Source organism: Diplotaxodon limnothrissa, linkage group LG18 (genome assembly GCF_057381915.1).
Source record: "Diplotaxodon limnothrissa isolate DT_005_m linkage group LG18, D_limnothrissa_male_GT1.1, whole genome shotgun sequence".
Lineage (NCBI taxonomy): Eukaryota > Metazoa > Chordata > Actinopteri > Cichliformes > Cichlidae > Diplotaxodon > Diplotaxodon limnothrissa.
The window spans coordinates 17164095-17180474 of NC_140613.1; the positions used below are offsets into that span (position 1 = coordinate 17164095).

Below are 16380 nucleotides of genomic sequence, written 5' to 3' on the forward strand. Positions count from 1 at the left end.
TGGCTGCATGATAATATTTTTTTTTTTTCTCTTTTTAAGTGTAACTGAACCATTGTAGGTAACTTTGTGTGCATTAAATTGAATCAAGTAGAAACATTTTAATGAGAATCAATGCTGGCACTCACAGCTACTATGACCTAGATGACTAAGAACCTGCAAAGACACTGAATAAGAGGAAACATGTTTATTTATATTTATAGTGGGAAAAGTTTTTTCTTTTTTTTCAAATCTGAAAAAAAAAAAACATTAACACTAAACAGCAATAAAACTTTTTTCATGTCAGTTGCTTTATAATATTTCTACTTTCAGTTATTAAGCTTTTTGCTTTTTTCTTCTACCGGGCAACCTAATAATAATTAATAGATAAATGTATAAATGGTATTAACAGTAAAACATGCATTACAGACTCACATTTAATAATTTCTATTTTTAAAATAGTTCTAAAGTTCTCAGCAGTAGTGGTTACATTTTACACTGGAAAAACAAGCTTTATTTTTGCATATATGGCCAAAACACACTTAATGTTTTTAATGTTTCTAAAGTGTTGCACTTACAGTGCACAAGGAGTGCACATTATGTCCAAAAAACCCATTAAAACTACTGTATACTGCTGTAAACTAGAGCACAAGAGCTCCGTTCATATTACACTGACAAACCAGCTTAACAGTAATCTTTATCATCACACAGCAAATGAATATTGTCTAGCTAAATACATTGCAATGTTGTTGCTGCTGATGTTCAGCAGGCCGTTTAATCCAACACCAGGGTGTTTCCCTGCTTTACCAATCTGCAGCATGTTGTTCTGACCGGGGTTGTTAAAACCACCACAATGCTGCTAAAAATACATTCCCCAAAGGGCTTTCAGAGGTCTAAATGTTAAAGCAGGCCAAAAAGCTGTAAGTATCATTTAATAAAAAATCAGTAACAGTGCAAAGATTTTAGCCTGTGCTTTTCATTTTTACACCTTGAAGAACATAACTGCAACAGTGCAGTTCTTCCTCAACAAAACAGCACTATTATAAGACATAACATAGAGAGTGATAATAGACTGTCTATTTAAGGAAATTATTATTTTCCATCTTTGCCTTATAGTTTACTTTATACAGTTCACTTCTAGTTTATCTTTGTTTTTTTTACATCTATCTATGGTGAGGCTAAAATACCTCAACAACTATTAATTTATACACTTACAATTATTTGAGAATAAATTGAAATGGCAATAGTTATTCCCTTGATTTTCCTCCTTTCGGCACAAGCAGGCCAAAAATTTTGGTTTTACAAATAAACATCTCAAAAGATTTTTGCTTATGGTTCCCAGAAAAAAAGAACTCCTTTCCTTTAGCATTCACTTTAGCACCTTTGGTTTTTAGCTAGTTACCCACAAAACGGACATTTCAATTAAACTTAACTGTTCTTCGTTTTTACTACTAATCATTAAATAATCATATACTTGTATATTAGATGCTGAATATGGTACAGTTATATAAACATCACCCTCCAAAGAGCTAAACATTAGAATGTGTTCTCACTGTGAGAAAATAACTTCTTGGTGTTTGTGCTTACAATTTTATGTTTGGAGTCCTAAAATTGAGTAGAAAGGCACAATATAAGCACCAGTCCATTTTTCATTTAGCATTTGGCTCAGTGCATGGAAGTATAGCCGCACAGAACACGAGTACTTCAGTTGTTTAATCTCCTAAGACCCGAACTCTTCCACGACATGCATTTTTAATTTCTCTTTGATATTTGGGCATATTGGGGCCCGATGAATGTAAAAACAAAGAATTACCAGATTTTTTTTAACCTTATTTTTGTTTTTAAGAAAAATAAGAGCCATATATGAGGATATTCATTTAAAATTTTGATAGAACAGTAGCAGTATAATGTCCTCGTAAGTGGATATCAGGCCGATGTAGAGCAAAATTGAGTATTTTGGTCTAAATAACCCAAAATGTGATGTCCACATATGTGGACGACAGGTCCTAGGAGGTTAAGTGTTTTGTTCTGCCTCATTAGAAAATACAAGAGAAATCAGTCAAATCCACGGCACGCTGTTTCGGAGAATTGCCTGCTGCATTTCACTGACACAAAAAGAAGAAACGCTGTCTCGGAATAATTTTCTGAAATCTCTTACTCTCACAAGGCACTGGTAAAATTTCTGCTTGAGCGATGGCTCATAGTTTTACAGACATTTTCAAAATGACTAGCCGGTGTCTCCATGTGTTTACATTGTGGTTCTGCAGCTCAGTCAAGGCAAGAGAGGATCTGCTGAGCACCGTGTTTATACTGCCTGTTTCCTGTGTGGCTGTTTGGGAGCCTGTGAGGGAAGAGACACTGCAGTCACAGACCAATCAAACATAAACACCGAACAATGGATGATGGACGCTGAAGGATTTGCTCCAACGACTGACTTTTCGGGTGTCTCTGTTGATGCCATCCAAGCAAGACTCAGTATTTTTAACTCCTTTGCATGGATACAGAAAAAATTTAAACCTCGGCACAATTTTCTCAGACTCCCTAATTGAGCTCTGCCCATTCCGACTGAATTATAGCCATTAAGAAACAATGTGATGTGCTTTACAACCATATCTGGAGTGAAAGTGACTTTCATGACACAGCTCTTTGACTCTCTGGGGTAATTACACTAAGATGTGCTTATGTTAGCTAATAGGCCCCATGATGTTTGCTGACTGATAATTTGAGTTATCAAGAAAATCTCCACACTACCAAAGGACTATCCCTCCTTAGAAAAGGCCTGAATTTCTTATCACAATAAGGACCCTGCATCTGCCTTTCACAACTGGACCACATCTCCTGGGTGGTCTTTGGGTTCAGCTGCGTAATAACTGTGCCTTGCTCTTCCAAGAAGCTGTAGAAAACAGTGAGAATGCTTCATTTAAGCCAGATAGGAATCACCTCATAACCATGATGGGATTGATAAAACAAGCCGGGCGCAAAGCTTGGCTGTTCAATATGAAGTACATTAAATGTTTGCAAGGTGAAGACATGCGAACCAAGTAATCTTCCCTATTATCAAAATTAAGGCAATTTTACAGGCATGAGTGTCAAATCCCATCCCATATCTGAATTTTGTGGATGCTTAAGTGAGTCCCACCCTTAAGTAATAATGGGAAAAGGACTACAACAGACTGTGAGGAGGATGTGAAAAAAACAGGCTCAAGTGGAGGGTTGAATTTTGTGTTTCCAGAGGCGTCCATTCTGCCACTGCCCCATGTCTCTGACCTGGACCTGGACCTGGATCCATCTCGGGAGTGGAGGCTAGAAAAAGGAGGTGTGGTCTCCTCTTGTCTACCCCATTTCCTGCCTTCAACACAAGCACTAATTGGAAATTTGGGTGGCCTTGTTTATTTACATGGGTGAAATGCGGCGAGGTTGTATTTATATTTTCATGGCGCGTTCTCAGTGGTGCTGCATTACAAAGCATTCCCCTGAGATCTCTGTGGGAGAGGTGCATAGAGCTGTAGAGTAGCCCAGTGGTTGACTATGCTATGTGCATGTGTGTGTGTAGAGGTTTTACAAGGAAATTCCATCTCGTGATCAATAAAATCGGACTTATTTGTTTTGTCCTCTAAAAATAACACTCATGAGAAGAAGAACATGACAGCATTGATTTGTTTTTATTAAAAATAAAGCAGCATCCTATACTTCTCTGAATGTTAAAAACAGGGAATAAATAGAGGGTAAAAACCAGTTTGAATGACTTTTCTTGTAAACACCGCATGCAAAATCAAGTCTCATGCCAGGAAACTGATGTCCTACTTCGACAGGCTGAGCATAAATGCATGTGGGCATCACTTATCAGTGTGTGTATTGTTCTAAAAAATGCATGCATGTATACTACAGACCTGCTAACTTAAAGGTTTCTTAGGCCCCATAAGTGTACACACAGAAAAAAAGTGGTGGCAGTGTGTGTTTATCTTTCAGACCAGGACTACGAAGTGGTGGACGGCCCAGCTTTCTAGTCAAGCCATGGCTAAAGAGAGGCTGGTCCTGAATCTGGATAGTGTAAACATATGAGTGCACACACACAAATGCACACAGATAGAAAATCTACAGGGCTCTCCCGTCCTGCTCCCTGCCTGTCAGCTGGAGACCACACACCCAGACCACACAGAGTCTGAGAACAGCCTGGCTCACTCTCATGCAATAAGGCCTACTGTCACTCTGACCACCTCTGTCTCTCTGTCAGCAGTAGACCTGTTTGTCACTTGACACATAAAACAAAGAGTCTCTGCTCAGAGAGCAGGAACATATAAGTGCCTGAACATCAGTAGTTTGTTTTACAAGTTGGCATCAAATCCAGACAGCAGGATTTATTAATTAATCTAAATAAAGGGAGGAATTAGACACTTTTAAAAATGTGTACAGGAAATTAGTAATCCTGGATACAAATGCTTGCGCATTATAACAGAGTCTCAGGTCCTATAGCTCTATGCAGACAGCAATTAGACAACCAATGATATATCACTCCCTGCTGGTCATGTATTTTACTACACCGTCTTCAGTGCCCAATCATTTTGGAAGCCCCTGCTTTGTTTCAATTTGAAAACCTTCAGCTTTTCTGTTTATTCTGTGCCTCCGGAGATTACGTTGAAACTGCAGCATTTCTTACTTTGTCTAATGACATTTTAGTATGACATCCTTTGTATCCAAAGCCTTTGTAAGTTGCCAGCCAAACTAAATAGACAGAACAGTCTTTGCATCACCGCCAGATACACCACATTGTTCTGCTTATCCACACTTATCTGTCTGAAGTCATCAGATGATTGTTTTCCATTACTTTGCTGCTCCTTATCCGACAACTGTTATTGCTTTCCTGCCATCATAATATATTGGGTCAAGTGCGTTGTCTGAAGCAACTCACATAAACACAGGCATCTGAAAACAATTCAAACTGATTAATTGCACTGATAGAGATTTTATTGAGTGCCAATTCCCATGCCCTCTGTAGCTCAGATGCAAAAATTATTTTAACTATAATATGGTATAATAATTATAACACAAAGAAAAATAAATGGCATGGTAATAGTAACCAATAGCTATATAATCCTCCCCTAACACAGCTTTTCTGTCTTGTATTGTTCTGTGATAAAAGTGAGCAAATAATCATCTGTCAACAATTTATCAAAGTATTTGCTACCAACACCAACTGGTTGTCGGCTCGCAAGGGCTGTTTAACCCTTACACGCTTTTCATATCTCATGCCTTCACAGTATCACCCCAAGAATTCGCTCATAATAAGTGTATACACAAAATTTTTAACTACAGATTTATTTAGAATGTGGGTAATAGTTTATCTGTCATTAATAAATGGATGATTCATCTTAGTTAGGTTTCAGAGTTAGTTTCAGAGACCAGTGACGGGGTTTTTGGGGTCATTTATAGTATTTGTTTTTGGAGAAAAACATCTGCCCTGTTTAACCTGATATAAATATATAACAGACACAATGATTTAAATAGATTTGACTGAACATTCTGGGTCTGGAACTGGGGTTAATTATACAACCAATGTCTAATCACTAGCCACCAGGTTAAACACTGTTATATCATAAAAAAAATAATATATTATTAATTACTATAATTATCAATATTAATTCAAAAGTAATTAACAGACCACAAAACTTGCTTATTCCAAACTCTCTGTACTTTTAAAGCTGTAGCGGTGGGACTGTGTGGGATTTGTGGGACTGTGTGGGGCTTGTACATGTGTTTCCCACACTCACTGAAATGGCAGTTCAGGCACATTTGCAGTCTTACAACCACTCTTCTGATTTGATCTGGATCTGATTCTGAATTTGAGCTGAATCTTAGGTTACTTAGCTTACTTACCTAGCATGGCTGCTTGTGCTTGCAGGCCCAAATGTAACATGGTTGCATTCATATAACACTTTTCTAGATCTTCTGTCCACTCAAAGTGTTTTTAACTAAAAGTCAAACTTCAGCTGTACATTTCAAGCACTTTATCTACCACATATCAATAGGTGGTGTACAATCCCCACTGTGATTAACCTACCTGTTGCACAGAGCCAGAAAAACTGAAACACATGCAGGCCCAGGGAGAATATTCTTACCATACATGGGGGGCCCCTGAGATTTGAAGCGGTGACTTTCTTGCTGTGAGGTAACAACACTAACCACTGAACCAACATATTTCAACACTGTCTGTGTCAAGGCACCACATCTATAGACACCCTCTGATTTTGGAATATTCTCTTTTCCTTACGTTCCCCATATATGATGATTGTTATTATTTCACTGTTTTGAGATTCCCCCACAATCCTTCAGCTAAACGGTGTCAATATCTGTCACCACTGTTCCATAAAAAAATACAATTTTACATTTAATCATTTTCCTTGATTTGACCAACATGTAGCTAATCTAAAATCAGTCTGAATATATAAAGGTAGAATTTGACCTAGAACAGTTTTGACAGTATCAAAAAATTATACATATTTACAAAAGTAAATACATATTTTAAAATATATATTTTTGAAAATAAATCTCAGAATTTCAGACTAAGGAAAAATTTGTTTTAGCCAAAACACACACACACACACACACACACACACACACACACACACACACAAAAGCCCATTCAGCTATCTTAGTGAGGACCTTCATTGACATTATGGTTTCCCTAGCCCCTTACCCTAACCATAACCATTTAAAAATGAATGCCTAACCCTTACCCTAAACCTAACCATAACCTAATTGTAACCCTAACACTAAAACCACATTTTGAGCCTCAAAATAGCCTTCAAACTTGTGAGGACCGGTGAGTGTGTCCTCACAAGTGACTGTTGGTTCTCACAAGTATAGTAGAATGCAGATTTTTTCGGTCCTCACAAAGATAGCTAGACAGGAACGCACACACACACACACACAGAGATAGATAGATAGATAGATAGATAGATAGATAGATAGATAGATAGATAGATAGATAGATAGATAGATAGATAGATAGATAGATAGATAGATAGATAGATAGATAGATAGATAGATAGATAGATCGTGTGTGCGTGTGTGTGTTTGAATGTGTGTTCTGACTACAGCCACTCCTGGTGAGTAGCCTCATGTCTGCAGTTTGACAGGTGTTTAAAAGTTACATAGTAATGGAGTGAGATCAAATTGTATTCTTACAGTTTATTTGCTGATGTTATCTTTGGACTTTTCTGACACTAGTTCTTCAGAATAAACCAATAGCTTTTTTTTTTAACTGAACCTACACCAACCAGCAGATGTCAGCAAAACATTGTTAACTTTTAATGGGAGCAGACCTATTTATTTGCCTTGACTAAATCATGTCTTTTTTCACATAAATTAATAAATAAACCCCAGCCGTTGTGACACAGCCAAATTTCTGTCACTCTGAATAACAGAATCAAAGGATGTCAGATACACACATGTATCATGGATAAATTCACAACAGTGTTACAATGCTGTGATGTATTTTGCAATGTCATTTTTGAGGTTAAAAATATCAAGTATTAGTTTGTGTATATCGTGCTCATATTGCATTCTTACCACAGTCAGATTCATCAAGTCACTGAGTCAAGACGGAACAAACAGAATCACTCTCTTTTGGAGAAAGTGTTGCAGCTGATGTGTTGCATGTGGTTTCATTTTCCTCTATAAAGTCTTTTAAACAATGTCGTGTGCATTAGCTGACTAAACTGTCAGCTCCAGAGCTTCAAGCTGCGAGTTTAGACAATGTCACTTGGAGTAACGGCTCATAAAGGCGGAAAAACTGAAGCCTGACTACAAATTATGTGGCTTCCTGCAAAGGGGGAAACACCATGGCAAATGTGTGAATGTGTTTTTCTTTTCTTTTCTTTTTTGTTTTTCTAACCAAATGTGACTTTTATTCATCCACCCTTTTTCTGCAAATGTGGGGAGCTCAAACATAAACCAAGCACAGTACACATGAGTAGTTAAAAAGTTTATTCCAAAATAAATTTGTTCTCATGGCAGTTTTATATTAAAATAATCTCCATGTTAATATCTGATTCTTATCCTTTTTTTTTTTAATAAAAAACATTTACAATAACAATTAAAGAAAATCGTGTGGTTTTAGCTGTAGTTTGCTTTTACTGTAACTGTAACCTGTGACGCGAAAAGGGTGTGTGTTTGTGTTTGAGTCACTGATGCTGTAGGTGGGGGAGTCACATGTTTTGTCCTGAGTCCATAAATGTCACTTCCAGATAACAGTAATTCTGCAACTGTGTGACACACACGTACACACCTACACACATGGACACATGTGCTTTGTCACACACACAACGGCACGTTGTACATTAAGCTGTCTGATTCTGATTATGTGACATTTCTGACTGTGAAGTAATGTGAAACACAATTTCATGCAGTGGACAATCGGGCAGTTTCAGGAGAGCGATCTTTAAGAGGGAAAATTATTTAAGATTCATGAAAAAAAACAAAAACATTTTGGTCAGACATTTGAAGCCATTGTGAAAGTAATGTGGTTTAAGTGTGAAGGAACTAAATGCAGAGATTGAAACTCTGGATCACAGAAGAAAAACATAACAAAACCTTTATCCCTCGTCCTTCAGCATTAACCTCTAGGGCTTCAGCAGCGTGAGGAATTCCACTCGACTCATTTTGGCATTATTCATCTTATACTGCCTAGCGATTCACAAAGTGCCATCTCGTGTCATGAATATCGTTCGTTGGCTACCTTGTGTGTCAGAATCTACCCTCAGGCATGGGAAACAGAGAACTCCTCCCTGTGTAAACCGGCACTTGGACCACAAAGGTAGTTTTCCTTCCTACTTATTAGGCCACTAGTTTCAGGTCAAGAGGAACAGGTATAGTTTCCCTACAACTTACGGGATGAGTGTGATTTTCCAGTCAGCTTCCGTCAGTTCACTTAGTTCAGTGCTAATCATGACCAGCAGTAGAACAGCTCATGGACAACAGCATGGTTTGTAAGCCCTGTAATGCAGAATGCTGTATCTCTCTACGTTTCAATAGGGGAAATGGGTCAAAATTATGTTTTGAATGCTTGACAAAGAAGACAGCGTCCATGGTTACAAAAAGGCTGTTTTGAAACTTTTTTAAAAAATTTCTGTAGAAACTCTAATATCAGTAATGAGCTTTTGACCCCTTAGATTATCTTGCAACATCTTGCAGGAGGGCTGCGTGAGAACCAGATTGAGATTGAGAACCAGTGTTCAAGGCTTTTTGTGCATCTGTATTATAATTTTCTCTCACTTTCTTCCAGCTCTATCAATAAAACTAAGAATTTGGGAAATACATTGGACTACACTATCTTATGATTCACTTCCCTATCTAGCAACTGTTATTTACCATATCATGTATTGTAGTCGAGTGTAGAAATACATTGTGCTAAGAAGTAGAGCTGGCTATTGTCTTCAGTGCCACTTAACTGCATAAGACCAAGAATCACATTTTCAGCTGTTACCTGTAAATAACTAACTAAATAACTATTCATTCATGTTGTTTTATCGCTTTAACATATCAGTGTTTGTCTTAGGGGCCATTCTTCCTGTGCACCTGTGCTAGTACTTCCTGTCTCAGTTGCCCTCCGCTCTCCTCATCCCCCCACCCACAAACCGCATCCTTCACACTGTCACAATAATATTTGTTGAAAAAAAAACTCCACAGTCACAGACACAAAGACTACGATGCATAGGTGTGCAAGTGAAAACAGGGTCTTCCCCATCTCTACCCCTAGCTAACGTGACAGTTTCTACCGCTTACTGTACACAGGACTGCAGTCACAAGCGATGATAAAAAGTTGAAGCATTACATTCACAGTCCTGTACATTTGTATGTATGTATGTATGTATGTATGTGTGTGTGTGTGTGTGTGTGTGTGTGTGTGTGTGTGTGTGTGTGTGTGTGTGTGTGTGTGTGTGTGTGTGTGTGTGTTTTGTATGCATGTCACTCCTGAATATGCTGCAGAGGTCTCTGGGAAGAGGGATAGTCAATTGTAGGAGAGGTGTTTTGTTCCTGGATGTGTTCATAGCTCCGTAGGTAGTGACCATTGTTCTGCTGGTAATAGTACACGAGTTTCCTGGCAAACAAAGGCTCCACCTAAAAGGAGAACATGACGATGTATGAAACATGTATGTTAACGTACCTATACAAGCAAAGACCAAACAACTAAAACAACCAGTGGAAAAAGGAGACTTTATGGCTTTTATTTCTGATTTTTCCCTCCCAAAAATCATGACTATAACCTCTAATTAATATCAAAAATGGCGAAATAATATATCAGTCTTGTTAGCTAACTAGTTCGCTAGCTTGAAAGAAAATTACGTTTTTTCTTTTTTTTTTAAACAAATAATGGGAAATTAGGCCCATTTGTTATAAAACAAAATTAATGACTTAGGAAATTCTTTTTTTAATTATTAATTTTTAAATAGAATATCGCCTTTTCAGCCACCATCCATCCCTCTCTCCAGTAGCCGTTATGAATGTACATCTCTCACATAAAAACATGCTAATCAATCAACAGTAAAATCCATTTTCTGTTATTTTACGAATGACGAATGAAAGCTGCTGACCTTAGTTATACATCTAATGGTATAACTAACATGCAACTTCCAAGAAACAGACCGTTTTCAGTTACAAATAAAATCTAAGAAAGCAAGTGAAATATAGCTTTAAGTTTAGCTCCAGTATCATAAACAGCAGAGGCTCTTGTTTAACTACACTGATTCCAATTAAAGGATGGTATTCAGATCTCTTGTTTTCTGAAAATATGCATTTTCTAATATTAATACAGACTACTTTGATTGATCATTTAAAATCTGTTTTCATCGCCTACAGTTATTGTTCTTTTTGCTTTGTTTTTTGTTTTATTGGGTAAAGTTTTACAGTTTTAAGCGAGTTTTATGTACCTGTGCTGTGATCATCTTCCTAGGGCGTTGTGGGTCAGGATATTCGTCTCCAAAACATAGCACCACCTGGTGTCTTGGTACATGACGGCCATTATGGGCAAAATCTTGAAGTTCTGTTAGAAAAAAGAACAAGGTAAGAAAGTTTAACCAAAAAAAATGAGGTGTAATAAACACAAAACCCAATATGTACTCAGCCATGACATGTTTAGATTTCAGGTTACTAAAAAAGACATTAAAATCCCCTTCTTGCTAACGTGACATTTTCCTTAATCATGATGACTTTTCTGGAAACTACTGATGAGAATGACGCAAAATTTAACGTAAAATGGCACACCAAGCATTATCTTGCAGTGTGGTGGACCACAGGAGGTGGGTGGGGACTCCACATGCTTCGGCCCCCTGCTGAGAATGTGAGTGGCTTCTTAATGCTACCTCAAGACTTAAGAGGGACTTACCCAGACACACCACCTGCAGCTATCTCCACCTTCTTCATTGTCATCTCCATTATCAAAACCATTATCAATATGATCAAAAGCCATCGACATGCTTTAAGTAACTGAAGCTGTTTACCATTACAATGTTAATTATTCAAACCTGTCAAGGAATTTAATGACCGATTGTTTTTTTTCCATACGAGTATCCTCTACGCTAGGACAAAAGAAAAGATGGAGCAGAAGATATATTGGCTTAAATAGACAAAAATGTCTATTGAAAACAAGTGTGTGTGTAATCTGTATGATCTGAATAGCAAATTGAATGGAAACTCATGAAATCATTTTGTCCTTCAAGAAATATTGTAAAAGCTTGCAATACAATTCAGCATAATGGAATAAAAACACCTCAAATTATGAGTTTTAAATAAGAAAAATAACTAATTCGCAAAAATAACACATTTTACTAATATACTTCGGTATATATTTATAGCTCTTATATTTTAAAGGCAGTCAGTGTGTGCTATACGTTACGTCTAAATTGCCAACAGTTATGGGGAAATTCTACAGTATAAGGCAGGTTTAGTTACTTGTTTCTTTGACGATTCAGATTTTGGATCCGTAATATTGCTTCATTATAGATCAAACTACTAAACTATGGAGAAAGCCAGGATTTTACATGGTAACACTTTTACTTTAACCTTACCTATTTGGCATTTAAAAGCAGCTGTACAGTCCAGATCTGGGCATATGTTTGTTAAATGGATTTGTCAGTGGGCAACCAGTGTATAAGTATAGAAAATGTTTTTTCATCATGAAACTCAAGGTTAACATATTCTGTGCAAATTCTAAAGACTTTTTTTCCTATTTAAAAAAAAAAAAGACATTAATCAGTGAAAAGATTTTCTGACCTAACTAAAATAAAAGCCCTGAAAAGCACTTTCACCATTGTGGTCCACAAACAGAACAGAAAGTTAACATTTACAGTTTCACAAAAGCAGAAATATTGCATTGGACTGCATCACTTTTCTTGGGCGTTTTTGTGTGCTGTAGGTGGAAACACTGTAGCACAGCAGATATCACTTACCAATAAGGAATTGATGGGTGTCAAACAATTTGCATGACTGCTCCTTCTCCAACTTGTTGGGTTTATCCATATATGGAGCCAGAGGTCCTTCCCAATATACTCTGCCTTGGCACAGGCGCTTAGCATACAGCCCATCGGCTGCCATCCACAGAAGCACTCCCTTGTCTAGTATGTTAGGAAGCATCTCAGCACCCTGTCTCTGAGATTCAGGGTATGGGAATGGGAAAAGAATGACTTCTGCCCCACTGTGAAACTTGTCCTCTGGGCATGGAGAAGAAGGAGAGGGAGAGGAGGGAGAGGAGGAAGAAGTGATCCGGCATCCTTGCTGGCTGGTGGTGGTAACTTCCTTTACCAAAGTCTCTCTGTAGAATAGGGACACGTGCAGGCTAAGATCTGATGGAAAGAGAAAAGCATACATCAGGAACATAAAAATTTGAGCCTTACTGTATGATAAAATGTAGGTCTCGAAAATTGCTAAACTTAAATAAAACTTTTATTTTCGCAGTCTTTGCATATAGAGTATTGCTTATTTCCTTCTAACCTTTCCCCAAATATTCTCAACCCTGAGTTTTTGTCTATTTTAAATAGACATGTTTCATGTTCTGAGATTTAAAAAATGGAAATACTAAATGTGTAATGTGTTTGTAGTTTCTTACCTAGCCACACAAATAGATGTAGTGTAGATTAGTGAATATTTAGAAACAAGCATAGGAGTTAGTAAGAGTATCTGTTTAAATGGGCCTGAAACAGTTCTTTACCTGTTATGGCATTGTTATGGTCCACTGCATACATGGGCGGTTGAGACTCTGAAAAGTAGGTGTGGAAGGAGAGCTGAATACCTGCATGAAATTAATGAAATAAAATAAATGCGTGCAATGATTAGAAGGGGAGCATGCAAAAATTTAAAAGGGCAGGAAGAATAATTTTAAACTCTTATTTTTAACAAAGGAAGTATGAAGAATGTATCTCATCTAGCGCACCATAGCATGAGTGTGGAACTGTGGATAATCACTCTTAAAGCCAGGTTTGCCTACAGGTGGTAACATCAAATATATATCATGATTTGTAAGGAAGATACTGCAGCTAAATAGTTGTTTATATGTTATTTAAGATTTGCTTTTGATTAACAGGATATTGACATACTTAAAATATAACGTTCTGACTGAAAGTAAATAAACTCCTACAACTACGACTGGATAAAAGCATTACATTACAAAATAAAAAGACATGATTGGAAGTTCCCTTTATACTTAATCTTTTACATCATTCAGTCTGGAACAGAAATCACTGAAACTTTTGAAAAATGCTAGCCCATTCTGAATGTCATATCTGTAAAGCGTAACATGTATAGGTGAATATTGTACCGTTTTCTGAGTGTGACCCTGGCCAGGCCCGACTGATTGATGATGGATAGTGGCACTGACTATACTGCAGCTCTGGAAGTGGCCCGTGGTGATGTGGAAGAGGCTGTTGTTCTGGAGGTGCGTGGTAATCTCTCCAGTCCCTTCTCTCCTGAGAAACCATAAAACCAGGTACCTGAAAGATCAAACGAGTGGTCACTCAGAAAGTATGTCATTAAACCGAAACATTTCGTTCCCATGTATGTGCTAGGCTCAGCCACAAAATCTGCTGACCTGATTGTGCAGGGATGTATATGGAGGAATATAGCTAAGGTTATTTGCATGTGGTGAGGTCTCCTCCACACTGGTCATCTTCATTCCTGTAAAAAAAAAAAAAAAACAACCCAAAAATGATTTCCCAAATAATCAATTTAAAAATAAAGGAGAAATAGTGTGAAAAGAAAGATTCAGAACAACAATGCTTTATTGCACAGAGTTGTAAAAATATGTGAGGTGCAATATGTCACAAACCACACTAATCAAATTTATTTTGGCAGGGCTGAACTGTGAATACGTTTTGCACACTTGTGAAGCTGTGCTATTTTAATTTGAGTGACAGGGTTATTTTCAAAGCTAGTGCAACAGATGATTGAGTTCATCTGAATCTTGTTTATTTGGAGAATAAAGTGTTAGTACAGATAGCAAGAATTGCTCTGGTGTGACAAAAAGCGTTGTATGATGGCAGAGACTTAGTTATGCAAGGCTGGAGGTCGTCTGGTTGTGTTATGTGCACCCTGCACTTAGTAACCGAAGCCCTCTAAAAAAAGCACTACGGCCTTTTTGGTACATGCTTTGGCTTCCTTTGTGCTTCCTGCCTCATCACAACTGCAGTGGTGCATATGTATGTAAAAAAAATGCCATAGACTATAAACAATATAAGTTGCTGTGTGAAATGTGTCAGTATTCTGTATGTGCAGGTGAATCAATGCTATGGCTATGGCATGCTTGTAGCCTGTACTACTTGCACAGGAATCCAAATACAACCATTTTACTCCAAGCTACATGTGACATGTCCTACACAGGTTGTTAAAAGTGGTGCTTCATGTAATTCTACACAGCTTTAGAGTATTTTGCATGAACAATATCTAACTATATGTAATACTTACCTTTTTTGGCTCCCTCTGGAATGATTCTGTACACTTTGTACGGCTCAGAGATGTCCAGCTGGCTTCTTTCAACTATTTCATCAAAGTCATTGCTTTTATTAAGGGCACAGCGTAGTCTGGTTTTCCATGTAGGGGGATCTGGTTTATCTACACCTTCCTTATATTTTCCCTTGAACATCGCCCATGCCTGCATTAATCAGTGAAGAGATTTTTCTTTAAACTTCCTCTTTAGTCATGCCAAAGCAAGTCAGGAATTTGGAATGAAATAGCACATGTTTAGTAGCTTACATTTTTCATACTTTTTGCTGCAATAATTCATGCAAAGCGTTCAAAATGCAATTGTCAGATGTTTTAGGTGCACTGTGAGGAGAAAGACGGGATGGTCTGACCTTAAAGAGTGCAGCATCCTCGTCTCTGTTATAGTCTTGTTTTCCTGCATGCTTCCACGGAATCCTAAAGATGCTTTTTTCATCGTTCTCCCAAACCAGGCCAGGATATCTCCCGCTGTCAATCTGATCGATGAGCCACTGTCTCAGTTTGCCATTGCCGCAACTGACTGACAGGCCACTGTCTTCATCCAGGTTCATCTGTGCAAACTGAGATAAAATGAGATCAAACTCAACACATATAAGACCTGTGGGCGCAGTAAACGTTCTAGCTTATTTATTATTTTTGATTCTAAGTTTTAGTCCTCGCCCCAAATCTGATATTATTAATTTGCCGATTCGACCACTTACAACATGTTTGGTTGCAATTTTAAACCGAAAAGTCATCGTTTTTTTAATTAATGAAAGATTTGCCCTGTTAGTGAGCTCAAGCTCGCAGAGAATTTCCTCATGCAGTCACGCCGTTAGTAAAGGACGTGATCTGGCTCAAGTGAGTAAATATAACAATCACGTTTGGCACAATTTCCTTTTTCTGTCAGAGAAGTGTGACTTATATGAGACGCGTGCATAAATTAAAAAGAAAGAAAGTGTTATGATTCATCCGCAAGAGTTTAATCCCAGGTTTACAGAGGTGTGTAGCGGGGTTTTTTTTTAATGCTGTATTGTTTAGGAGCTATAACTCTAATTTAATGCCAAAATTACACAAACTAGTTCATGTTTTTGCCCGTGTAGTTAAATGCTGACATTTTCACCTGACTGAAACTTGTGGGGTCTCATAAGAATATTAAATATTTACATGTATTTTTTTTTTATAATGAAAGAATATATAGAGAGCGAGACAGAGAGGTTGTGTGAATTTTCTTTATAAAATGCGCTGATCTGGCTTACCTTTGAATATGTCAGGTCCACCGTTGAAATCTGTTTTGAAGCTTTCGGGTTCCAATTCTTCAACGTTATCACATCTTAATTTGTTAAAGGGAGGAGCCTATCGGGCTCTGAGAAGTTCAAGAGGAGATGTTAAGCGCTCGGGCGCTCATTTCTGTGAAACTCGGCGCCCACACAGCGC

General features: G+C 37.7%; 1 protein-coding gene across 1 annotated transcript; it reads right to left on the reverse strand.

Moving 5' to 3' along the window:
• Positions 1-9942: 9942 nt before the first annotated feature.
• On the reverse strand, positions 9943-16219 carry irf4a (interferon regulatory factor 4a). Its single transcript, XM_085379060.1, has 9 exons — positions 16203-16219; positions 15318-15524; positions 14929-15115; positions 14057-14142; positions 13787-13958; positions 13181-13261; positions 12423-12815; positions 10905-11017; positions 9943-10095 (listed from the first exon to the last, which is right to left on the reverse strand). The coding sequence occupies exons 2-9, from the start codon at positions 15513-15515 to the stop codon at positions 9943-9945; spliced, it is 1383 nt and encodes a 460-aa protein (XP_085235186.1). The 5' UTR covers positions 15516-15524; positions 16203-16219.
• Between the last annotated feature and the right edge of the window lie 161 nt (positions 16220-16380).

What these genes read in the sequence shown, in the direction of transcription:
- irf4a (XM_085379060.1), bottom strand. Translation starts at nt 15,515, where the DNA reads ATGAACCTGGATGAAGACAGTGGCCTGTCAGTCAGTTGCGGCAATGGC. An exon ending in CCATAACAATGCCATAACAG is followed by an intron (nt 12,816 to 13,180) that starts GTAAAGAACTGT and finishes TCTTTCCATCAG; the next exon opens with ATCTTAGCCTGCACGTGTCC. An exon ending in CACCCATCAATTCCTTATTG is followed by an intron (nt 11,018 to 12,422) that starts GTAAGTGATATC and finishes TTTTTCTAACAG; the next exon opens with AACTTCAAGATTTTGCCCAT.